Here is a 26,469-nt window from a genome sequence, read left to right on the forward strand (position 1 = left end):
AGAAGTAGCAGTAGCTGTTATAACATCAACAAACCAACTGTGCTCCATCTTCTCTATAGATCTTGGTCCATACACTTACCATACTGTTTTAGTAACTTTTTCTTTACTTTTTATGTCTTGCAAGTGGAACTTTTTCTGTAGAACTGGAATATTTTTGTTCATTTGTAACCACCCTAATGGGCAACACAGAAGCTGGTGTAATAAACGAATAAGGGATATCCCAAATTCCCAGTGGACAATATATCAAAATAAAAAAATGAAGATGTTAAAACTAACTTAATCTTTAATTTTCTAGGAAAGGGTGGATTCAGGGGGAAAAAATGTTCCGTGAGTAAATTATGTATACACACAAGTATGTTAATTAACGTCTTTCATAAGCTAAGTATCCTTCCTCTATGATGTTCTAATGGTCTGTACATCTCTGTATCTCTGTCTTTATCATATTTCATAGTAATCATTTATGTGTCTGTCTTCCCAGTACTCAAGAGAGTAATCCCCGCTGAGGTGGTAAATGTGTATTATTCGTCTTTGCATCCCCAATGTTTATCAAAGCCCTCGGCACACAACCATACTCAGTGGATGTTTAAGGAATGAATGAATATGTGGCGGATTTTTCTGAGGTTATTCATTAAAGAAGGCAATGTATTGAAAGTAATTAAAAATGAATCAGTTCATTTATATGCCTCTACAAAATAGGAGATATCAACTTATAAGAATGAAGCCATATTATGTAGTTTATGTTGGCATTTTAATACCAGCTTGTGGCATCTGGTATAAGTTCTATCACATTATCATGTAGAACACATTAGTATTTCTTCTACTGAGAGGCTGCTTTGAGGCAAAAGGGGCTAATTAGTCTTTGGAATGTTCTGATCTACTCTAATATGAAGTATCTTTTTAAAGCCAGGGACTTTTAGTCTCCAATCTCTGATTTCCTTGCCTCCAGCTCAAATGAAATGAAACAAAACCTATTCATTCACCAATCTTTCCTAGTCCAGTAAATAATATAATTAGTCACCCATTTGCCAAGATAAAAAATTTAGGGGTCATCCTTGAATGTTTTCTTTTCTTCTCCGATCTGCCATGCCCCTCCTCCAGTTCATTAATCACAGCAGTGTCCCATCAATTAGCAGGTCGTGTGGCTCTGTCTTCATGATATATTTTGAATCTGTCAGGTTTCATCACTTCTACCTTTACCATTAAAATCTCACCTTCCTTATTGCAGTTGTCTCCTCACTGATCTGTACTTCAGGATATCAGGAGAGGGATTTTGAAATCCACTGAAATCCATCAATGGTTTCCCCGTAAACTTAAAAGTCATACTCCATACCAGGTCCTCTGTGCCCCACTTTGGCCTCCACCAAACTCATCACCCTTACCTTCTTTCTATTGCCTGGTTCTCACTATCCTATTTTCAGACCCCAGGCCTTTTTGTTATGGAACATGCCACTCTTATTTCCATGCTCACAGCTGTTATATTTGCTGTTCTGTCTTTCTGGAATACTCTTCTATGGATCTCCACCAGGGGGTCATTAATTACACAGCTCTCTGTCATCTCTTCCAAGAGGCCTCTTTAAAATAATATCTCTACCCCAGTCACTTTCTATCCCATTTCTCTGTTTTAGTTTCTTAAAAGAATTTCTCATTTTGTCACACAAATTTTTTTGCTTAACTTGTCTATCATCTCCACTAGGAAGAGATCAGGGTTTGTGTCTTCCTTGTTTACTGCTGTATTCTTGAATGGTAGGTGCCCACTAAATGTGTGTGGAATGATTTAAGGCTAATTCCATGTGGGACGTGTGCTAGTTTTATGATATGAAGAACAGTGTGGTGATGTGCTTTGTGCAATATACCAGATGTATTGAGACCATCAACTCATGCCTTATTGTTCATTCAAGGCTTGTAAGAAAACAAAAATATTATTTCAAACAATTCAGACTGGAACAGGATTAGTATCCCATGGGGGAAGGCCAATTTAGTCCACCCACTAACAATTTGAGGACACAATTTGTTCATTAAAAATCTACTGAAAAAAATCTTTCCTCCAATCTTACTAGATATATAATCATGCTTATATTACCTAGGGGGATGTGAGAGATGGGAGCAAGTCCTTGCATATTGCTTGGGGCATTGCTTAATTACTGTAATAAACATTTGTGCACTGACCTTTTTATCCCTCCAAATGTTTGTGCATGACCTAAGAATTTTCCAAAGTCAGTATGAAACATGTGGCCCGACTTTGTCAGCATGATATTATCATTGTGACGGTCACAGACTCCCAGGATGAATGTTACCACACACCAGCCAGCACAGGAATAGAAGAAATTCCTCAGGGCCTAAAACAGTAACACAAAAATAACAACAACAAAAAATGAAGAAATGCATGAGCATCCGAGGTAACGGTAAAAAGTAAATGATATTAATAAATAACAAAATTACATAATCAAGAACAATTTTTACATCTCAGTGGAGAGAAGGGTACAGGTAAGTGGCTGATTCTTGATATGCTACAGAAGAACATTAAACAATATGTTCTTTAGCCTAATAGATGAATGTTTTTATTGAAATTGGGGAAAATATCTTTTTTATTAAGATGGAGCTAATTATTGTGGTTTACTAGAGAGGTTTCCTAGTGTGATTTTTTTGATACTCCAAATATACAATATTAAATAATTTTTTTCAAAGTAAAAGGAGAAAGAAAAATAGCACCCAATATGGCCTATTCCCAGAGAGATTTAACATATCAATTATTTAATATTTGAAACTTTGGAACACAGAAAAAGTTATACTGAGAACTACGTAACATTTTATGTTTAGCTTTACAAACAGGTCATCCAGTTGATGTCCAAAATGCTTTGGTATAGTGTATATATCGGTGCATGCCTATGTAGGTGGAAGCAGGTTACCACTGAGTCACTTGTGGCTTATGTTTCTGTAATGAACAAAGCGTTCTTTCCAAAAATACCCATTGTTTCCAGAATGATCTCCTGAGTATACATCATTTTCATCAACTTGGTAGTACAACCATGAGCAATTGGTTGGGCCAAGGTTATGTTTCTCCTAGCACGGGGGGGTGCTGCCTTGCTGGAGTGGGAGGTTGTGTCACTGGAGTACATGCCAGACATTTTACGTCCAGGTCTCCCAAGTTCCTGGCCAAGTCACTTAGTTTTTCTGTCTAGATTTTCTTCATTTATAAAGTGAAGATAATAAAATATGTCCTTCACATGGTAGTTGTAAAGAAAAAATGTATATGGAAACAGTAAAAAATATATAACCAAAGGAATTTCTGCAAAACTCAAGTCATAATTTTGGGAATGGCTGAAAAACACAAATTTCAAGACAATCTGATTTAATTCTTTATTATTTGTCCTCTAAAAGCTTGTATTTTGCTCCACCCCAATCTTACAGAAGCATAGCATAGATGAACAAGTAGGTCGCTTTATCATGGCCCATGCTAGCCAGGGTGACTGATCATCCCATTTTGCCCAGGACTGAGAAGCTTCTCAGAATAAGGGAATTTCAGTGCTCGGGACAGCTCCAAACAAAGCTAATGCTAGTCCCTATTGCATTTTTGTGTAAATTAGCACAAAGGTGACCCTGCCACTGGGTGGAGCCAGCTGTTTCAGTTTATGGCTTGTTAAATGGAACAAGGCCTGGCTGTAGCCACACTCATCCCCTTAGCCAAGAGCCCTGGTATAGGGCAGAACCTGCATAACTCTGGCCAGGTGCTAGAATGAAGTTAACTGGGAGAAAAAATGTTTGCAGTCAAATAAACAGTACATTTTGTAAAATTTTTCTATATATATGTGTGTGTATATAAACTTATTTTGCATTCTGCAAACCATTAAGAGAATCAGAGATGAAAAATAGAGCATGGCAGAAGACGTATCTCAAAGGACGAAGGGATATTTATAGAAATTGGAGATTGTGCACAAGTAAGTGGTGGTTACTTGAAGGTGTTAGTTTCAAGGGGCATCTTTTTTGGAGTGAGATGGCTATCAAGGAGACAGCTAAGTAAAGAGAGTCTTATTGACTGCCCAGGATTTCACCCAGAAGAAAAACCAAACACAGAAACTTTTATCTAGTTAATACACCATTTACACTGGGTCATTACTACTAGGCCGATGACTGAGTGAATTAGAACTCAAGGTGTACTTAATTTACTTTTCCATAAACCAGAATATCTAACGAACCGGAGCATATTCTTATTTAAGTACATTATTTAAAATGATCTCTGTAAGGTGGACGGTGGAGGAGGGGTAGGGGACCAGCCGGATTTTGGCTAAGTGCCGGGGCCAAACCACAGAGCTAGCTGCAGCAGGGTGACAACAGGAACTGCCAGAGACAACAGGAAGATCACTTGGCTGTCTGCTGCAGCAGTAAAGATTCCACCCTCATCTAAAAGCAAGCCTCCCCTCCACTTATGCCCCTCACTGCATATAAAAACCCTTGCCTCAGTCCCAGGCGACTGAGACTTCTCTGGCCCCTCTTGGGACTCGAGAACCTCACCCGGGAGCTACCCCAATAAAAGCCTCGTTGCTTGACTCTTTCATCTCTATTCGTCCTTCTTTCTCTGGCGCTGACCATCCGAAAACCTTACAATCTCCAGCATGACAAACCTTTTCATAATCTGCCTTTAAGTGGTTGTGCTGACTGAACCACTTTTTGATTGTATTTTCCTTTAGAGGTCCTATCAGTCCAGAGTGGCGATGGATCTTGGCTAGGGTTACAGCATCAGGCACCATCTGCACCAGTCCTGGTTGATGGAAAGAAAAAAAAGATTATGGAAACAATTATTTGTTAACAGGATCAGGGATCCTTAGAAAATATATCTTGTCATAGGTAACAACAACAATAGCTGTCAGCACCACTTGGATTACCCCTTTCCTCTCCAAACTTTCTTTTCTGAAGGAGGCTTATCTAGATGGCTTTCTTCTAATTCTTCCTAAATCCTGGGGAGCAGTGAGGCTACTTGTGTTTGGATCTGGCCTATCAGAAGCAGCTTTAATGTTTTTTCTTGAACTAAGGTAGAGAAAGCTGATTTGGATGGTGTCACCACTGGGTCAATGGAGTGGTGGATTAATTGTCATAAGGCTGGTACACTCATTTACAGTTTAAGGGAGGACATTCAAGCTTTGATAACATATTTATGAGTTAAGTGAGCTAAATACAATCTCCATAACAAACATTTCATACATATTACAAAAACTGATGTTCAGGTTAACAAAAGCTTCACAGTTAAATGTTACATTTCTGGGAGTGAACAAAATAGCTCTGCAAGTAAACATGCAGAAAGCCACCTGCTCCTTCCCTCTCAGTGAACTTCAAAGGGAAACTATAATGTCAATTTTTTAAAAGGAGCATATATTGATTGAATTTAAATAGGACCTTTGTCCACTGGCCATGTATCCATCAAGGCTTTTTTTATTGTGTGCTAAGGTTATTGGAATGTAAATATTTTTAAACCTGATTTTTATTCTATACAGAGCAGCAGTTTAAATCCAGTACTTAAACTCTCTCAGGAATAATATCCACAAAACAACCTGTAATGTGCAATACTGTAAATGCAATCATTAAAAGAAATTAAAGTCTAGAGTTTCTGATTTTCACAATCTCAACAATTGCAAGAGTTACAAACCCAAGTGAACATAGGGACCAGAGACAAAAATATGTAATAACATAAACATATGATTAGAGAGATGGTTGAGTTTTTTAAATTGACTATTTCATGGTTTACCTTAAAAGCATTCAAATTAAACAACAGCAAGCAAGCAGATCATGGTGATGATAAACAAAGCACTTCTCTGTGCTGAATTTGGCCAGTGGCAGCTGGTTTGAAGTCTTAATCTCTCTTACTATCCAATAGTCCAATTGTGGTCATTGGGCATCTACATTTCTAGACCCAAAAGAAACTTCATACCCGAGACAAGTCCTGGGACTATCCTTAATATCATGACATTTTTTTCTCCTCTCCCACAAGTATTCATCTCTTGCCCAAGTTTTCTCATATGCATTAAGCAAGATGGCAGATCTAAAACATTACTTTTGGTGTCAGTAGGTCATTCTTCTTTCTAATCCTGTAATTTCTCTCTTCATTTTTGCCAGTGCCTCTATTTAATATTTACTACAGGAAAATAACCTTCTACCTGGTTCCTGGGTGTTTCAGTACCAGCTCACCTAGGGCCATGCCCTAAATTAGGACTTAGATTATTGAACTTTTTTTAGATACTGTGCTGCCGTGTTAGTTACTTTTCAGACTACATTTGCCTTCAGGGAGTTAATCTTTGCTAAATCCCAAGCCATTGGTCACAAGCATTGCATTGCATTGCTGACCTATCCAGAAAAACTTGCACCTAAGTTATTAATATAACAATTATGGTGGCTAAATTCTGCCTATTAGTTAAAATCATAAATTACATTTCATACATTTTAAGCTAGTGTGTATCATACACCTTTTAAATACTTCTAACAGAATGCTGTGCACATTGAGTAATAAGTGTGGTGCCATCCTTACAGTCCTTTAATGCAGTGTTCCTCAAATTCTAAGGCACATAAACATCATTTGGAGATCTTGTTAAAGCGGAGGTTCTGATTTAGTAGGGCTGGGGTGGGGCCTGAGATTCTGCATTTCTAACAAGCTCCCAGGTGATGTCAATGTTGCAGGTCTGTAGTTCACACTTTAAGTAGCAAGGCTCTTAGGGATAAACTTTTTCAAGGTGGTGCCATGGAAGGCAATGGTTTTCAGACAGAGGTACAAAAGAAACACCAAAGCAGCTTTTTACAGTCACCATTACTTGAGCCCTTCCCCCTCCAGTGGGGTGTCTGATTTAGTACACATGGCTTGGGTTGGTTGTATCTATTGCCCCAATTTCCCTAATTTTTTATGCCAATCAAAGTTGGAGAACCAGTGATAAAATATATCCTAAAGAATTTTTATTTGCCCTGATAATTTCTTCTGGAACTCCTAAGACATGACAAAGTACGCATAAGAATCACAATCAACAATCATGTCGATAAAGTCATGTAAACTTCATGACTGGAGTAAACTTTTCTCAAGGACAGCAACTCTATTGAGCTGATTTTAGTATGCATTCCCCATCTCACTTTGTGACATTTCTTGAGAGCAGTAGGTATTCAATAAGCCTGGGAACCTGATTAAAAATGCAAGCTAATCTTCTAAAAATGACATTTGTTTTAATGATCTCTATTTTTCTTGAAGAAGTAGTTTGTCAGTATAATGCCCTCTGAAAACCTTTAAATGTAGAAGGTTGTTGGTAGATAGAGGGGAAAAATAACTTCTTTGTCTTATGACATCTGCAACTTGGGGCAAGTATAATAGTCATTAACTTAAAGAGATTTAGCTTCGGTTACATTCTATGATCATAGACAGAAAAGACCAGATGGAATTAAATAATTCCATTGGAGTCAGTAATTTATTCAATTTCTGAAGAAAAGATGATCCATGTAACATCAAAAGCTCAGCTAGGATCATTTAGCCTTACTCTTACCTTTTTGGCATGTTAGGATATGAAAAAATTAGGTCACTTATGTGAGAAAAGGGAGGGTAAATGCAAGAAATAACAGTCTCATGGTAGAGATAATAAAAGACTTTTAGGAACTATAGGTTTAGAAAGTGTTCAGGTTGGGACACTTGGCACGGAAGCAGCCCTATTATCAGAATCAAATAAATGGGTAGCATGACTTGCAGTGGAGTCATTCTGAGGTATCAAGTTGCAAGTTAACAGGAGGTGCTACCATGCTTAGCATCTAAAATCTGAAGTCACACTGGTGTATTGAGCCTGCTGGTAGGACCTCAGGAAACTGAGATAACAAGGCAGTGCCAGTTCTTTTGTGATAATAGGTTTAAATTGGAGCTCTGCTTGAATTAAAAAAAAATCGACTACATGGTCTAGGTCCCTTTTTGAGTTCTATGATTTCATCTTTTTGTTGATGCACATGTACCTGCTGTGATTCATACCAATTAACTTCATAGAATTCTAAGTGGCAATGACCAGACGTAAAAAAGACGTTGTCTTAGGAATCGTTCCTTCAATTTAGCTTTATTGTAATTAAGTACAACTTTTATCTCTGATGTTTCAGTAATAATTTGAGGGACTTCAATATTATTTTAACTGAAAATGTGTATAATTATATTTCCATATTAATTTATTGGCTTTTATAAAGGAAAAGAAATGCTGACATATGTTGAATATTTACGTTTGGCCATCTTTGTTGATATTATACCCATTCAAAAAGTCTTTTAGAAGTTCAATGAAAATTTTATAATGTGTTTAGAACTTCCAGAACTCCTTTATGCACTTGACAATGTGTAAATTTTGTGTTAATAGGTAACAATTATACTTTTTAAAAAATAAGTAGGCTTTTCTATTATTAGCTTAAAAAATGAGAAAAAAATGACTGTTTTTAATGTGACTAACTCTTTAAGACATACTAAAGAACATCACAGTTAACATTTTGATTGTGAAAGTCCTAATTAATATGTATAAGCATATAATGTTTTATATAAATTATGTTGGCTTATACTTTTTGAAAATAATTATTTTTTAAAAACATGAATTTTATAGTTCTTTGGATTTTTAAATTTATAGCCTGAAATGAAAGCTGTGGAAAGTTCCATGGCAAATTGCCAGTGAATGAGTGAGATAAATAATGTAAGCCAACCCACTTTCTAATCTATACTGACCTTGGTCTTTTCCTGTGGAGAGACATCTATAAATGATCATTTGCATATCCAAACCCTCCCGCAGCCAAATGTTGTCCATCACTTGAATAATCTGCAGAACAAGCATATCCTGACGAAGATCATCTCCGGCCTATTAAAAACAAAATTATAGACTCTGGGTTTCTCCTTGAATTCCATTAAAAGCATTCAGATATGGTATATGTCATTTCTTTTCTTGGATACATTTCTAGCCTGACTTAGAGTGGTTTCGATTGTTTTATTAGCACTAAATGTACCTTGTGTTTCTGATAGAAAATCCAAACACGGAGAACTTCCCTTTAAATGATTACAGAAGCTTCCACCATCAAATGAGAAGCACTGTGCGGAATGTTCTTCCTTGATAATCATTTTCAGTTTGTTATCCACGTGCGATTTCTTACATTCAAAGTCTAGTGAAGAGAGGCTGGACGAATGTTTATCTAAATTTCAAACTCACCCTCTCTCTAAGTGAAACATTATTAGGTATGCCATAAATTTATGCACTGATATGCAGTTAGAATATCAAGAACTTCTTGACTAAATTGCATACATATGATTTGTCAGACTTTAAATCAGTGATTTCTCTTATTATCAAGGTAGCTAGAAAATTTTCAGAGGAAACAATTTTTGATAATAAGAAATAATAAAGGGGTGATTTTGTAGCATAGGTGAAGGAAATGGAATATGTCCAAAGGGTGAAGATAGTTCTATGCTTTTAAACAAATAAGCAATTGGTTTTGAAAATGCTTTCTAAATGATGCACAGAAAATCCTGCCAGGGTGAGATTTTTTTTTTTTCTTCATCAAAAATACGGTGTCATGGGACCACTAATCCTTGAGGTTACACAGGTCAAAGCAAAAGTATAGGTGCAGTAATTATCCTCCAAAAGAGGTAGAATTCACCAAAAACTCATTCTGAGACCTTGTGTGGCTTGGCTAGAGAATTGAGTAAATTAACTGGATAACTGGTGAATTCTCACTTTTACTTGCAGCTCCCTTTTTGGTCCCTCTTTCCTACCTGTCTAGAACCCTGTTACTGCCTTTCCTCTATTTTTTCCCAGGGGATTCATGATGAAGGCGGAAATGGCTCATATTTTTTTACTAAAAAGAACAAAGTAATTCAAATTACTAAAATAAGCAAGTTCTTATAGGTTAGAATTTGATTAAATTAATTTATGTCATTTGAATTCCAGTTAATTTTATCCTAATTCAGTATCCAGACCAAAAGAACACTCTACTCCTAGGGGCTCACCACGCATTCTACTTTCTGTGCTATTTAAAAGTGATTGTATAATTTTATTTATGAAACATATTCTCTTAAGTTTTATACTGATGGTTCCCTGGATTTGAGCCAGTAATGTTTGATTTATTGCCAATCATAGTTTGGCATGGACTACAATTCTGCAAAAAAGCAGAATCTGAAATAACTGGAAAATCTGTGTGTTGCTGCCAAAGGAAAACAATAATTTCTTTTTGTGGGTAATAAATCAGTAGTTCTGTCTATGGAATCAATTTAGTGTTTTAGAAGGGCTACTTGTACCTTAAAAATAATGCTGATGTTTTTGCCCATTGGATTAGCATTGATGAAAGTAATCTTCAGTGGCAAAGCATTAGATGTGAAATATGAACATGCCTATAGAAAGAGAAAAATAGCAAAATAAAGCAAAAAAAAAAAAAACGAAAAAACCCCTTTTTCTGAAATCATAGCCCCTTGCAGCATTTGCTATATGAGCAAATATAACACGTGAATAATTTTTACACTTTGGAACAAAGACACATATTTATTTTTTAAAAACTTTAGTCTATCAACCAAAGTCTTTACTTCAAAACTGTTCTCAGCTTTTTGGCAGATTGTAAATCTTTAACTATATTTTTTTCCTCACTGAATGATAGTGATATGTTCACGGTTTAAATAAACTAAGCAGTATGTAAGTATCATGCTTATGGTAGTTGGTTCATAGGTAAAAGTTAAAATTGCTATTTTAAAAAAAGTTATTTCCTTTCAATTATTTCTTCCTTGCAGCATATTTAGAGAGTTAAGAAAGACCTGTGATCAAATCTGGGCTGTACAGCTTAAAAGCTATGGGATCTTGGGCAAGTTAATTAACATGTCTGTATCCCACTGTAAAATGGAGGTGACAGCACTCTGCTCATTTTCTGATAGATATATGAGCTAATGGATATAAAATGGCTTTTACAGTGCCTGACACTCATGTGCTTTGAAAAATTAATATATTTCTCTTTCCCTTTTTGTTAATGCACATTTTTTGTCTTTACAAATAACAGTACAACATACGTTTCATCTTCTCATTTCTTTCAATCATACTTTGCATTTCTATCTTTAGCTATATAATATCGATTACTTCCCACCCCACTTTCCTTGTTGTTTATTTTCCTTTTAACTGTTTGAGAATCGAAAGGCCATATGTATTTAGGCTATTAAAGAGTTCATGTCGACAGTGAAGAGTCAAATCAATACCAAAGAAAAGAAAAGGACTTGATGCTTTCAATTTATCAACTTGGTAAAATATGGCATCAATACATGATGAAGGATCAGTTGGAACGTTGTTATCTCTGAGAAGTCTGAAATCGACAGAAGCTGAGAGGAAAGGATCTATTTTCTTAACTGACCTATGAAAACAAACCTAACCTAATCCTTAACTAAAGACAAACCCTTGGTTACCGAATCAATTGGACTTTTATAATTTTATGGGTGAAGTTGCTTGTTAAGCAATAAAATTCTGCTGCAAGAATCACCTACGGATATTCTACTTTTATTGTTTCATATCTTGGTTTTCACAAGCAATATGTTTTTGAGTCATATCAAAAGTGTTATATGTTCAACAAATAGTGTGCACAAGCTATTATCTATATGCTAACAAAAGGAAGCACCATATACCCTCTCAAAAAGCTTACAAAAAGTTGATTGAAAATATATACATATAAATTAAGTTAAAAATAACTCACAAGACAATTTGCCACAGTTGAATGAAGGCACACTTGAAGAAGAAAATCTTTCAGAAATGAACTGGAGGTTGAAGATTGTGAAGGATGTAGATTGGCAAATAGGCAGATAAAGGGCTTTCTAGGTAGGGAAAGCAAGTGATGAAATACTAGATTAGAGTAGAAGTTATAAAGTGGGTTGGGATGGCCATAGCCAAGAGACAGGGAGAATTAATCAGAGGCTTGGGGAATGATTTTATGTAAATGGTGAGACAGAAAAACTAGAAGGCAGGAAAGAAGATAAGAAAAGCTGGAATACAGAAAGGAAGATATGACCTCTGTCCTTGAGAAGCACACATTAATGACACAAATCTAAAAATAGTTTTAAAAGAAACCTCTAAGTAAATGAAATGTCTGATCCTCATTTTCCCAGTAGTGGAGAAGGATTGCATTAACTTATCTCTACTATCCCACCTGATCCAACCCTTAGTGACCCAGAGGGAAATAGAGAATGATCCTTTGTGACCAGTGGTTGACAGTGGGGACAAGGTTGGGACTTCTTCTTAATAAAGCAGCTTAACTCAACCCAAGACCTGTGCTCTCTGCCTTTGAGCTCCACACTTTAAGAAACAGGCTGAGCCAGTTCCGAGTGCTTCTCCCCAGCCAAGTTGACTGATGGTGATAGAATGCTGATTGAAAGCTTTCCCAACCTCTCTCCATTCACAGGGCTTCTCTCCAGTGTGAACTCTCTGGTGCATTATAAGCTGTGCACTATAATGGCACACACAACCATCTAATGGCTTTCCCACAGTCATTTCATTTATAAGGTTTCTCCCTAGAACATGTTCTCTGATGTATCATAAGGCTGGCCCTATAACTGATGACTCTCCTACACTCATTATATTCCTAGAGTTTCTCACCAGTGTGAATTCTCTAGTGTATAATGAGGTGTGAGTTTTGATTGCAGATTTTCCATGCTTATCACATCTATAGGGTTTTTTTTTTTTTTTTTTGCCTGTGTGAAGTCTTTGGCATAGAGTAAGACATTTACTCAGACTCAATGCCCTGCCACATTGCATTCAAAAGGTTTTTCTCTGGTATGAATTTGCTCATAGTCAACAAATTAAGAGTTCTGATTGAGGATTTTTCCAAACTCCCACATTTATATGATTTTTATTAACATATGTTGCCCCATGTGGAAGCTCTGATGTCATATAAGTCATTCACTTTGCATCAAGGCCTTGCCATATTAATTACACTCATAAGGCTTCTCCCCAGCGTAAATTGATAATTGATCAGGTTTATGTTGGAGCAGAGAGCTTTCCCACACTCATTTCAACTGTTAAGGTTTCTCGCCTCATTGTTCAGCAGGACTGGAGGACAGATTAAAATGTTCCCCAAGAAAGTGTTACCTGGACATGTCTGTCCTGTCATTGCTTGTACCTGCAGGTACCCAGCCTGGTGCCAGACACAGCTGGTTAGAGCAGCAGTTCCCAACCTTTTTAGGACCAGGGATTGGTTTCATGGAAGACAATTTTTCTGTGGACAGAGGTGGAGGATGGTTTCGGGATGATTCAAGTGCACAACCTAGATCCCCTGCGCGTGCAGTTTACAGTAGAGTTCGTGCTCCTATGACAATCTAATGCCACTGCTGATATGACAGGAGGCGGAGCTCTGGCAGTGATTTGAGTGATAGGGAGCAGCTGTAAATACACACGAAGCTTTGCTCATGCACCTGCCACTCACCTCCTGCTGTGTGGTCTGGTCCTAACAGGCCACAGAACCGGTACCAGTCCATGGCCTGGGGGTTGGGGACCGCAGGATTAGAGCAAATGGGTCTAGATAGGAGGAGGCTCTATTTGGAGCAGCTTCTACAGGCAAAGTGCTGCTGGCTACAGGGTGCTGCAGGAAAGGAGTGAGGTCCCAGCCTTAGTGTGAGGGGTGGTGACTCTTGGGCAGCCAACCCGTGGCCCAGCTGGCTCATCCACACACCCCCAGGGTCCACACAAGCCAAGCTCATACATAATATTAATGGAAAAAAGTCACTCTATACCTTAAAAACAACAAACCATGAAAGTAAAAGCAAAAAACCAACACCTGGACTCAGTAATCTCTGTTGTTCTTTCTACCTTAAGATACTATGTCTTTGAAATAATGAGTTACTATATAAGTTCAGCATTAGTCAGTGAATACTGCTAATGATTAAAAAGTTGTATAATTTTTTAAAAATTAATAATTATTTGGATTTTAGCCCAGATATATCTCAGTTTATGGAATTTGATACCTTATTTTGTTATTTTTTCAAAATATGTTTATGAAGCATATCAGAAAAGTTTGCAGGGTATCTTGATAGCAGCAAAGTGAAGAAGATGACGGTATCAAGTTTTTAGCAAAATATTTTATGTTCATATTAACAATGGTCTAATTTTTTCTCCTAATTTTTGGGTTATTTTTTGACTGTCTTATGCTTCAGTTAAGTACCATTTATTGTGCATGAATGATAGCTTAACTTTTAAATCTCACTTATCAATCATTTTCTCTATTAGTATCTTTCTACTCTTGGGCTTTTGAGAAGGAGGATAATAAAGCTTATCAGGAACAAAGGAGAAAGAATGATTCTAAGTCAGAGAAGGGTGACTGAGGAAGTACCATGTGACAGAGGATTAGGAAGAAAAGGCTTAGAAAGTTGTGAGTCTGACAATGCCAGAAAGCTCTTTCCAGACCTGAATAGAATCACAAAATGCATTATATGACACACTGACATATCAGCATCAAATGAATTTTAAATTGAATCAAAATGAGGAAGTTGTAGCCAATGATTAATATCCATGTACTAGGCATGGTGATGCACATAATGTAAATAAAGCATGAAATTATACCCAGCCGGCATGGGGTCACGAAATCCATCATTTTGAATAAGTCAAGAAATCAATCCTGTGATAAGTACCTTTATTGTTTTTTTTTCACTGAACTGATGGATAGTTTGTTTCCAAATGAAAAAACTATTAATATAGACAAGGCCAATGTGAACCCAGCTAGTCATAATGCATCCAAGGGAGAATGCAGTGTGGATGAGATTCAATTACTTTTTCTTTATACTAATGTCAATGTCAGTTTATGAATTCTTTTTGCTATTTCAAAAATATACAGTGAACTAAACAATACAAAACATACATACTCAATTTACTCACTGAATAAGTTGACTTACTTCACGGTCAATCCCTTTTATACATAGGGCAGGGTTCAGAGGAAGGTGACAAGTATTTCCATCTTGAAAGAATTCTTCTAGTCTGCCAGTCTCTTTCTTCAGCACCTCCTGTGAAAAATCATTAGAAAAAGCATTTAAGAAAGTGTGAAGAACTGGACTTTTCCTTCTAGTTATAATTTCCTTCTATTGATTAAATAAACTCTTTAATTCAGGGGTTGCACACTTGAATGACTTTTCAAGCAGGTGATATCGTCTTGTGTGAGCAGGCAGGAGACTGAAGACAACAGGGAGTGTCGGAGAAGTAGGGAACTAAAGAACACATGCCCTTTTGGAAGGACCTCAACTTCAACTAAAAACATAAACCAAATAAAACATGATGGATTGAACTTGACCCACAGCCCACCAATTTGTAACCCTGCTTTAATTATTAACATGATCCTTTTCTGATAATTTTCCGAAAGCTTAGTTTATAACTCTTGAGATTTACACTTAACAGTATTCATGTATATTATATAGTTATATAATTATATATGATTATATTATAAAACAATTATAATCAACTTATATAATATATACCATTGTACTTATAATTAATTATTAAGATAATATATTATATGTAGTGTACATTATATAAGATACATATACATTAATAACAATAATGACAAAACCCAGTAATTGCATAATGCTGTAGAAACAATAATATACATGAACAAATAGTTTACTAGATGTCAATGAATATATTTCTGATATTTACTTCCTTCTACACTCCACAAACACCACCTTTAGAATTATGCATCCTCGGACAAAAATAGATAGGCAACAATTAAAGTTCGTCACAAAACAAACAAAGCTCCTTTTAGCCCATTTTTGAAAACTTTTGAAGCCCAATGCTTAAGATGAGGATATCATATGGATAATGTTTAATTAGGTCTCAGGAGTTTCTTAGCTCCAACTCCTGGCTCACTGGCAAATAACAGAATCCATTGCTCCCAGGATCCAGAAGAGCAAGGTGGAAACGAGGCAAAGTTCTATTGCAGCACTTTCTGTGTGGCTGCCTTCTTTGCCTCACCTAGACTTGGATGTGCCTGCTGAATATCATGGAGGGAATCTCTACTTCCTTTGTTTAACTAAAACCTCTTCTCCATGTCATATAGTTTGGTTTAATTAGTGCTTTTTATTAAGCAGAAAAAAATAGCTATCAGTAACTTAAGATGTGAGAAATTGTCATTATTTTTTAATTGTGAGAAATTATGAATGCCTCTCCTAACTCTTGCCCTTTCTCATCCTATTTTAATGTGAAGAAATATTATCACAAAAGCATCCAATGAAGACAAGACAAATATATGTACGTGAGTGAATAAAGTCAATATCACTTTGGAACTTGATACTTATGATACAAAAAAAGGCACTGGAATAATTTAACCATAGTGTGCCTCTTAAATATGTGAAGGATGTTAAAACATAGGAGATAAAACACAAACCTATACACAAACTTCTGTAAATTTTAAACCAATTTATTTTATTTGCTATCAACTTTTTGTCTACCATTAGAAAATAATGAATGAGCTTGCTGTAATATGGAGAAATTGTAGGGTTTTTTTTGTATTGTCCATCATGTTATATATCTTAAGGCTCCTCCATATATCCAGAGTTTGTACATCTCCCACTTAAAAGTAAATTCCATATTTATGTTTTTTATTTTCCATTTACTCCTAGGTTGGTGAAGTAACATAGCTTCTGGCATTCCTATTAAATGAAGTGACTTCCAGGAGGAAAAATCCTGGGCTGAGAAAGAATTATGGGACACTTTGCCTATTATTATTTTCATAACATTTTATTAAAAACTCTTAGTGATTTTAGACAGTGAGTGGAGAGAAACTATGAGTTCCCTTGAGCACAAAATTTATGTTTTAGTCAGCTTTCTATCCTTATCTCCTGATCTGTAGTAGGCACTCAATTGTTATTAAATAATATTCTTAATACAATGAATGGATGTCCACTGTCTCCCCGTATCTAGAATGTTGGACTTAAGAGAACCTACTTAATGGTCTATATCAGTAAAGAGAGCTAGTGATGCAGAGAATTAAAAAGAGCAAATGTTCTCCCATTAGATCAAGAAAAAGAATAGCCAGGTCTATTTACTATGATCAGTGACAAGGAGGTACAATTTTTTGACTATCATCCATAGATCTTAGTATAAAAAGTATTGCCATCCATACCACCTTTGATTCATTTCATTTAATTCATTTTATTTGTTTTGGTAAAAAAAAAAAAGTCTTTGAAAATGTGATTTTGGTTGGGGCAATTTAGGAAAATCTAGACATGGATTTTGTGCTGTGGACAAGGTGCCCTAAAAAATCTCCTCATATACTTCTCCCATGAATCTGAATCATGTCACCATTTTGAGGGAATTACTTCATTAGGCTTTTTCAGTCCAACTGCCTTTAAGTTGGTCTCCTCTTGTCAGGTTCCTCTGTGTCCTACATGGCTATTTAGATCAAAACATCCATGTCCTGGTGATACACATTATCATTAACTTTAGGATAGTATATGGAAAAAAAAACTTGACTGAAGTAATTGATTTAAGTGTCTTAAAGTAGTCAAGGAATTTGCTTTCAAAGTAATGAAATTAAAACTTAATTTAAACCAAACTTGAAAAAAACTTTACTACCTGAAGATTAGTTTCTCAACAAACCTGTCTTTGATGGTCACTGGCAGACTTGACTTTTTCCCCAATGTCTCCCAGAATTTTGATAAGTTTCCTCTCTTTGGAAAACTCATCACTCAAGGCTTTTCCTACACAGAACTGGAGAGCAGCTAGCAACTTCTGATACCAGCTTTTAAAGTAATCTTCATTCTGTGCATCCATTAGCAGCCTGAAGGAAAGAGAGAAAAAGAATTTTTGTATCTAAAGCTGATTTTTGTAACCACCTCCAGTAAGAACAACAAGTGCATTTCAGACTAATCTGTATTTGGTGGCTTTGGGCAATTTAATAGCCTAGAATGGGGGAAAGTGTTGTTTATTTGTTGGCAGTCATCAAGTTCCATCTGATAGCTATTGAGATTCCAAGAGTGAAGAATCAATAAGAGACCTGCCTTTCCTCATTTTAATTCACAGTGCATTTTTTCTTCTTTCAGTCTTCTTAATTCTGCAATAGACACTTATCTCGAGAATATACTTTTGACTTCTTATTAAAATATGGACAAAGGACTTTAGAAATAGTTCTTATAAGTGACTATACTATATTGTGACTCAACCATTAAGCCCACCTTTTTATTCTTTTCTTCAAATGATAATGTCCCCACAATGCCACATACCCATGCGTTGCTCTTTTTCCCTGTACTTCCCCTTGATTACCTGGAGAAAGATACTGTAAAGGCAAAAGCATTGTTTTTTTGTTTGTGTGTTTGTTTTCAGGCATTTTTGGACTCAAATCTCAGCTCTATAGCTTACAAGTTATAATTCTTAACCAGGCTGAGATTTTCTTTATCTGTAAAATAAGGTAATTACTCTGATTCTAAAGAGCTGTATAGAACATAAAATGAGCTAATGCATTTGAAAGTACTTAGTATGAAAATATTAGTTCATCAATGTCTTGAAGGCTCCCAAGTCAACTTCTTTTTTTATTATTTCAAAATATTCAGGGGATACAAATGTTTTAAGTTACATGGATTGCTTTTGTAATGCTTGAGTCCTGGCTATAGGTGTGCCTATCATCCAAATAGTGTTCATAGTACCCATTCAGTAGGTTTTTTCCCCCTCCCCTACTCTCTACCCCCCATTGATTTCCACTGAGTTTTACTTCCCTCTGTGTACATGTGTGCTTATCAGTTAGTTCCAGGTTAACAGTGAGTACACGTGGTGTTTGTTTTTCCATTCTTGAGATACTTCACCTAGCAAAATGGTCTCCAGTTCCATCGAGATTGTTGCAAAAGGTATTAATTCATATTTTCTTGTGGCTCAGTAGTACTCCATGGTATACATATACACATTTTATTAATCCACTCATGAATTGGGCACTTGGGTTGATTCCAGATCTTTGCAATTGTGAATTATGCTGCAATAAACATTCTAGTGCAAGTATCTTTTTGATGAAAAGTCTTCTTGTCCTTTTGGTAAATACCTAATAGTGGGTTTGCTGGATTAAATGGTATGTCTACTTTTAGTACTTTGAGGAATCTCCATACTGTTTTCCATAGAGGTTGTACTAATTTGCAGTTCCACCAACAGTGTATAAGTGTTCCTCTCTCTCTCTCTGCATCCATGCCAGCATTTATTGTTTTTGGATTTTTTAATAAAATCCATTCTGACTGGGATAAGGTTATATCTCATTTTGGTTTTAATTTGCATTTCCCTGATGATTAGTGACATTGAGCATTTTTTCATATGTTTATTGGCCATTTGTCCTTCTTCTTTTGAGAAGCTTCTGTTCATGTCCTTTGCTCACTTTTTAATAGGACTGTTTGGTTTTTTCTTGCTGATTTGCTTGAGTTCTTTGTAAATTCTGGTTATAAGCCCATTATTGGATGTGTAGTTTACAAATATTTTCTCCCATTCTGTAGGTTGTCTATTTGCTCTGTTGATTGTTACCTTAGATGTGCATAAGCTTTTTAGTTTAATAAAATCCCATTTATTTATTTTTGTTTCTGCCATGGTTGTCATTGGAGTCTTAGTGATAAATTCTTTGCTTAGGCTGATATCTAGAAGAGTTTTTCTGCATTTTTCTCTAGAATTCTTATGGTTTCATGTCTTAGATCTAAGTCTTTTATCCATCTTGAATTAATTTTTGTGAGTGATGAGAGGTAGGGGTCCTGTTTCATTCTTCTGCATGTGGCTATCCAATTTTCCCAGCACCGTTTATTGACTAGGGCTTCTTTTGCCCAGTATATGTTGTTGTCTGCTTTGTCAAAGATCAGTTGGCTGTAGGCAGATGGTTGTGTATCTGGGTTCTTTGCTCTGTTCCATTGGTCTATGTCTCTATTTTTGTTCCAATACCATGCTGTTTTGGTTACCATAGCCTTGTAAGTATAGTTTGAAATCTGGTAACGTGACGCCTCCAGATTTGTTCTTTTTGCTTAAGATCACTTTGGCTATTCAGGCTTTTTATTGTTTCCAATTAAGCATAGATCTATTTTTTCTAGATCTGTGAAGTATGAATTTGGTAATTTGATGGGGATTTCATTGAATTTGTAAATCACTTTGGGTAGTATGGACATTTTAACAATGTTGCTTCTATCTTTCCATGAGCATGATATGTTTTCCCATTTGTTTGTATCTTCTGTGATTTCTCTCCTCAGAATCAACTTCTTTCTCTGTCTCACAGGGAGGTGTAGAGCATGAAGAAATAAGAATACTTTTTCATATGTTTCTTGGCCATATGTCTATCTTCTTTTGAAAAGTTTATGTTCATGTCCTTTGCCCACTTAATGGGGTTGTTTGATTTTGTCTTGCTGATTTTCCTGAGTTCTATATAGAGTCTAATGACTTGGGTGGTACAAAGGCAATATATGTAACCTAAACATTTGTACTCTTGTAATAGTCTGAAATTTAACAAAACTAAAAAAAAAAAAAGGTATGAATACGTTGCAAGACAATGGAGCATGAGACATATTTGAGTACTCTGTCTGTCATATGACTATTTCTATTGCCTTGAAACTAGTTCCAATATGCTATAACTTTACTTTCTATTATGCCCTAAAACTGTGTCCCCAACCCCTGGGTTGAACTCCAGTACTGGTCCATGGCCTGTTACAAAACAGGTTGCATATCATCATCTAAGCTCTACACCACCCCACCACCATCCATGACATCCCCCCCCACCCCACCCCTTGGTCTGTGGAAAAATTGTCTTCCATGAAACTGGTCCCTAGTGCCAAAAAGTTTGGGGACTGCTGTAAACACTGAAATGGAATAAAAAAAGCTAATTCCTTTTAGTCTTAACGTCTCTGATGGATTCTTTGACTCTAAGTTGGTCTTTAGTTTTCTCCTCCTCTGAAAAATAATTAGCTTTCAAGGGATTATAGAAAATTATGAGAATGCAATACTAAAAAAAGTTTTTTTGGTGTAGCAGCAAAAAAAATATGTAAGTTTTATTCTGCATGCCTAATTTTGCATCTTCACTCCATATGTATTATGTTACAAAGATGCTAATGAACACATTATTTTTTTCGATGTTTTCTGCTTCTATGCCTTTAAGTTAAAAAAATAGTTGAATGAGTCTGTATTTTTTTTTTCAATGACCTGTGAACTTTTTATTGGTATAAGGGCAGTCTGGTCCTACTGCCTCAATGCCTCAGAACTGTGGTGTCGTTGGTCTCAGACATCACTTTGCCATCCACTATCCTGTGGGTTATGGTCTTTTGGATGGTTTGCATGGAGTTGCTGCTGTCCAGGGCATCACCAAGATTGAAGTCTTCCCCGTCTTCCAGCAGGCGGCGGTAGGTGGTGATCTCAGCCTCCAGCTTGACCTTGATGTTCAGCAGGGCCTCGTACTCCTGGTCCTGGCGCTCCCCCTGCCCGGGTCTGTGCCAGCTCGGACTCCAGGTGCAGCAGGACCCCGTTGAGCTGCTCCATCCGCATGGCGTAGCGGGCCCCCACCTCCCTCGGGCTGCTCTCTAAGTCGGCCTTCACATTTCTCATGGAGTCCAGGTCGATCTCCAAGGACTGGACCGTTCGTCTCAGCTCCGTGAGTGTCATCTCGGCAGCCTCGACCTCGGTGGACTGTGAGGTGACCACTGTGGTTCTCTCCTCAGTCTGCTGGGACCAGTGCTTGTCCAGCTCCTCTCGGTTCTTCCGAGCCAGCTTGTCATGCTGGGCCCGGATGTCCACCATGATCTTGCCGAGGTCCTGGGATTTGGGGGCCTCTACCTCCACGGTCAACCCAGAGCCGGCAGTCTGGACTTGTCGGCCTTTTACTTCCTCCTCCTGGTTCTTCTTCATGAAGACCAGCTCCTCCTTGGGAGCCTCGATCTCTGTCTCCAGCTGCAGCCGAGTGATATTGGTGTCATCAATGGCCTTGCGGCGCCCATGGAGGTCGCTCTCCACAGACTGGCGCACGGCCAGCTCTGTCCCACGCTTGACTCTAAAGTCAGCAGCAGCAAGACGGGCATTGTCAACCTGCAGAACGATGCCGGCATTGTCCACAGAATTTGCAAAGATCTGAGCCCTCAGGTCCTCGATGATTTTGAAGTAATGCGCCCAGTCTCTGACCTGGGGCCCCTTCTTCTCCAGGTGTTCCTGGATTTTACTTTCCAGCCTCTGATTATCCATCTCCAGGCTCCTCACTCTGTCCAGGTAGGAGGCCAGGTGGTCGTTGAGCTCTTGCATGGTCTCCTTCTCGGTCTGGATGCCCCCTATTCCTGCCAGACCCCCGGCCATCCCCGCGGCCAGGCCCCCAGACCCCCAGCTGCTCCGCATGCTGGTGGAGCGGGACACGGAGATGCGGGAGCCCGAGCCCCCGGCGCCTGCATAGACGCTGGCCGCGCTGCTGACGGGCCGGACGCCACGGCTGGGCGCCTGGACGGAGCCCAGGGACGGGTAGTTGGTGGAGAAGGTGGTGGAGCGAGTGGTGAAACTCATGCTGTCGGTGGAAGAGAGCGAGAGGACAGGACTCAAGGGTCGGTGGGGCAGAGTCTGTATTTTTTTAAGGTGAGAGAGTGCTTCTTTGTCATTGTGATGAAGCTAACTTATCTTCTAGCACCTCTTTTACTTTCCCAAAGGAAATACAAACTTTGTGTGAAATGATAGTTCTAACGTACTTCTGGAAGGCATTTAAAATAACACACACACACATACACATATATACACAAAAATCTCAAGGGGTTAAAGCTGTATCACAGGAAAAATATACTCTGTTGATACCTGGTTATTTTCCACGTAGGAAGAAAAGTGGGCAATGAAAAGTTTTTCTATTCATCCCTGTGATGAGATTTTGAAATGTCAAACAAGTAATAAATGAATCACATCAGTCATTATCTGGAGGCCTAAGAAGATGCATGTTGCATGCATGTGAATGCAAAGCTGCAAATGCAAGCATGCACATGCAAAACTTCAAGATCGTTTGTGCAGAATTGTATACCTCTCAGATTCCCACAGTACTCTGAGCACAGTGGTAATGTACCATTTTATAATCTACTTGAGTTTTAATGAAATAGGAAGATAGAGTATTTCCATATCCAAAATCAATGTATGTTAGCATTTTTATATGCTTTGAATATTGGGTTACTTGTTTTTTAAAGTATTTTTAACCTGTTCTAGTATATAAATATAGCTCTATAATCACCCAACTGCTAAATACATGATAAAAAGAAAAGTTATTCTGCACAAGTGAAGTTAACAACTTTTTATTAAAATAATTAAAGAAAAATATAGTTTAGATTGGTCATAGAGACTGTCAGAACTGTACAGTTAATTTGTATTCATAGTACTCTTATTTCTTCTTCTATTAGAAATGAATTTTCTTCTCTCATAGCAATGTATTTACTTCTCTCGGGGTTCAAGAAGGAAAAACTCAGTTTGATTCCCTGCTCAAAATAAAACAGAGCAGGAAAGATTCACAGAGAGAATATGTGACCATGTCCTTAAAAAAACATAAATGCTAAGAAAACTCAGTGTATTCTGTTGTGATTATTTACCTTGAAAAATATCTCATTCAAAGCCTGCATCACTGCCAAGGATTCCATGTTCTCCTGGTGAGATCTGGTTCAAGCTCTATGGCTTTTTGCTCAATGAACAAAGAGTCTGGTTTTACACATTGCAAAATTGAAATCACAGTGTTGGAGATGACCAAGAGAGGTTAATTATTCTATTCCTGTATCCTTAGGCACACTTTCAATGGCAAGAGAAATTAACATGGCCCTCAATTTTAAACAGCTACAGAGAGAGTTAGAGTACACAGTTTGTGGTGGAGAGTTAGTTACTCAGCTCTGTGTCAATGACCTTCACTACAAGGAAGTGGTAAATCCCTCATGCTGTAGTTTTTACTCACTGCCTCTGTTTATGAGATTGCAGAAAACAGCTCACCACTCTCTTTCAGCATTACAGCAATCTTTTTCAGAAGATGTTGTACCCTGGGAGAAGCAGTATTGTTCATGTCAAATAAAACATTTACAAATAAAAAGTTAAAGTCCAGGGACTAAGAAGTATCAAGTAAGACTTGCTATTAAAAGACCAAATTTTTAAAATGCAGTCTATGTGATGGTGCATAAATTGTGAGGTAAATCTCAAAATGCCGGAGACCTGTTTATCCTAATGTCTGCAAGATCCGGCTGTGATCCAATTTGGTATTTTTTGTACACACGCCTTAATGCCTTACAGACTTCAAGTTATGCCAACATTAAAATGAGGGTAAATGCAGAACATCTAGATGACTGAAGAAGATATTGACAGCGTTAAATTTGATAGGCAGAAAGCAAGAGGGAAGGAAACTCAGGGGACTGAGCATATTTGTTATAGGATGTCATGAAGGTATTTGCCTGAATTAAGTGAACTGTGGTGGACTCAGAGATTCCTAAGATTGTCAAAAACTCCAGCTAGCATGAATTGGAGATTTTCCTCGGAATTAGAGCTTTTCTAACATTTTTTCTTGCATGTAGTTTCTTCTGGTCACATGGTGAGTAACTTGCTAGAGCCACAGGAAGAGTACAGACAGGTCACATCCCATCAGTCTACCAGCAGGACAGAACGGAGTAATCACACCATCCCAGCCCTCTTTGTCTCATAACGTCCTTCCATCTAGGTCTTGATTTTAGTTCTCAACAGCACGATATTCCACATCCTAGCAGGTGCCTTGATTTTTACCCACTTGTTTATCTCCTGTGGGTCAAGAAGGGAAACAACATCCAGTAACAGAAACCAGCCAAGCTACATAATGAAGATGAGTGATTCCAGATCACTCCAGGACATCCTCTTCCCATTTCTTCCCATATTTCTTGCTACTTTATTTGGGCTGAGGTGTGTAGATCAACAGACCAGTTTCTAGTGAGCACAGGTAGATTCTAGAATGTCTCTTTCAAATGCATTTAGAACCTTGGGACAGGTAAAGGCTGAAATCTAATATTTAATATGGAATCAAAAATTTTAAGATTTCAACAGTGTGACTGATAAATGAGAAGCATTTTTCTCTGGTGTTAGCAACTTTATTTTACTTCTAAGTGGCTAAGAGATCTATTTAATATTTTCCTTAACTAAGTAACTTGATATATTTTATACTCCTTGTAAAGGTAACTGTTCCCTCTGATTAGTCCATTCTTAAAATACTAATTTACTCTTTCAGAAATATCAGCGCTAAACTTCTGTTGAATTTTGCATGAAAGGAACATTATATGGGGCAAGTCTACAGATATGTAATTTCCAAACAATAATTGTTCTGCAATATATATTTATCAATAAACTACTTTGTAACAACTCAAATACAACACTCGACAAAGGTAATAAGTTTGGAAAATGATTAAATCCATACCATAAAGACTGTGTACATTTTTAGAACACTTAAATATATGAAAGGAGATCATAAGTATGTGACTGACTTGGTTTACACCATATCATAATTTATGTAGCTAATAATTCTTACCATCTCCAAAGTAGTCTCTTTAGAATGTTATACATTCATACTTAAGATGTTCCCACGGTGCCTACACTGTGTGGTGGATTTGATTATTGTTCCCAATCCACACTGTTTGTCATGTGATTTCTAGTGCCTTCCTGTAGGCAGAATACAGTTCCGTATCCCTTGTCAGGTTGGCCATGTGATTTGCTACGGTCAACAGAATATGGCTGGATGCAACATATACCCATGTCTGCAATGACACTTTAAACGGGCTGTCATGATTTTGTTTGGGTTTAGCTTGGTTTGGCCTCCACTTTGTGCCGTGAGAACAGCATGTCCCCATAGAGGGCTGTTCCTTTGGTCCTGGAATGAGAAGACAATGTGGGGCAGAGATGAGCATTGATGGGCAGAGTCCAATGGAGCCAAGCAGAGTGACGGCAAGTCTCCAGCCTGAGTGCTACACGAGTGACAAATAAATCTTTGTTGCTGTAAGCCACTGAAACTGTGGGGCTGTTTGTTGCTATGGTAAAAACTAATGAATATGCCAAATTTCGTATGCTTTCTTTTCTTGTTTTCTTTGTTTGTGTTTTCACTTGATTGTTTGAATTGCCTTTAGAATCTAGAGCATATTTTTTAAACATCCTTAGTGGTAGCCCTGAGGATATTTTGGGGCAAACCTAATTACTGAAAATAAACAAAAGTCATCTGGAGCCAAGTCTGGTAAATTAGATGAGTGATCAGTTTGAGTATACTATGTCAGATCAAAAAACTATAAAAGCAATAAAAATGGCTTTCTTTCATGGATCATAAAAAGTCCCAAAGAGTATTTCAAAATGATTTGATCCAGCTCATTTGGACATGTATATTCTGTTATACTGCTGAAATTTTATTGCTATTTTTATTACTACCAACATACTTTTCGACTCATTTAAAAGTGCGAATAGGCCTATCTACCATCTGTTGCTTTGGCCAGCTGAGTGTTTGGGTATCTGAGAGGAGACTCTGTGAGTAAAAGTGTTGTACTAATAAGTGCCATAGGGCAATAGTGAG

General features: G+C 37.3%; 2 protein-coding genes across 3 annotated transcripts in view; both read right to left on the reverse strand.

The window, feature by feature from the left end:
- Positions 1-26,469, reverse strand: part of PIK3C2G (phosphatidylinositol-4-phosphate 3-kinase catalytic subunit type 2 gamma) — a 336,298-nt gene that overhangs the window by 105,010 nt on the left and 204,819 nt on the right. For both annotated transcript variants that reach the window (XM_045554248.1, XM_045554249.1), the window contains exons 18-23: positions 17,568-17,748; positions 14,873-14,980; positions 10,262-10,354; positions 8,705-8,834; positions 4,620-4,756; positions 2,167-2,336 (exon numbers count right to left, since the gene is read on the reverse strand). In XM_045554248.1, coding sequence (XP_045410204.1) covers positions 2,167-2,336; positions 4,620-4,756; positions 8,705-8,834; positions 10,262-10,354; positions 14,873-14,980; positions 17,568-17,748 — 819 coding nt within the window. The remainder of the gene's footprint in view (positions 1-2,166; positions 2,337-4,619; positions 4,757-8,704; positions 8,835-10,261; positions 10,355-14,872; positions 14,981-17,567; positions 17,749-26,469) is intronic.
- LOC123639953 (keratin, type I cytoskeletal 18-like) lies at positions 21,158-22,539 on the reverse strand. The gene is given in 2 exon segments (XM_045554247.1): positions 21,158-21,386; positions 21,388-22,539. Coding segments are annotated over 2 exon segments (1,293 nt in total). The 5' UTR covers positions 22,452-22,539.

This window comes from Lemur catta, chromosome 6 (genome assembly GCF_020740605.2).
Source record: "Lemur catta isolate mLemCat1 chromosome 6, mLemCat1.pri, whole genome shotgun sequence".
NCBI classification, from domain to species: Eukaryota; Metazoa; Chordata; class Mammalia; order Primates; family Lemuridae; genus Lemur; species Lemur catta.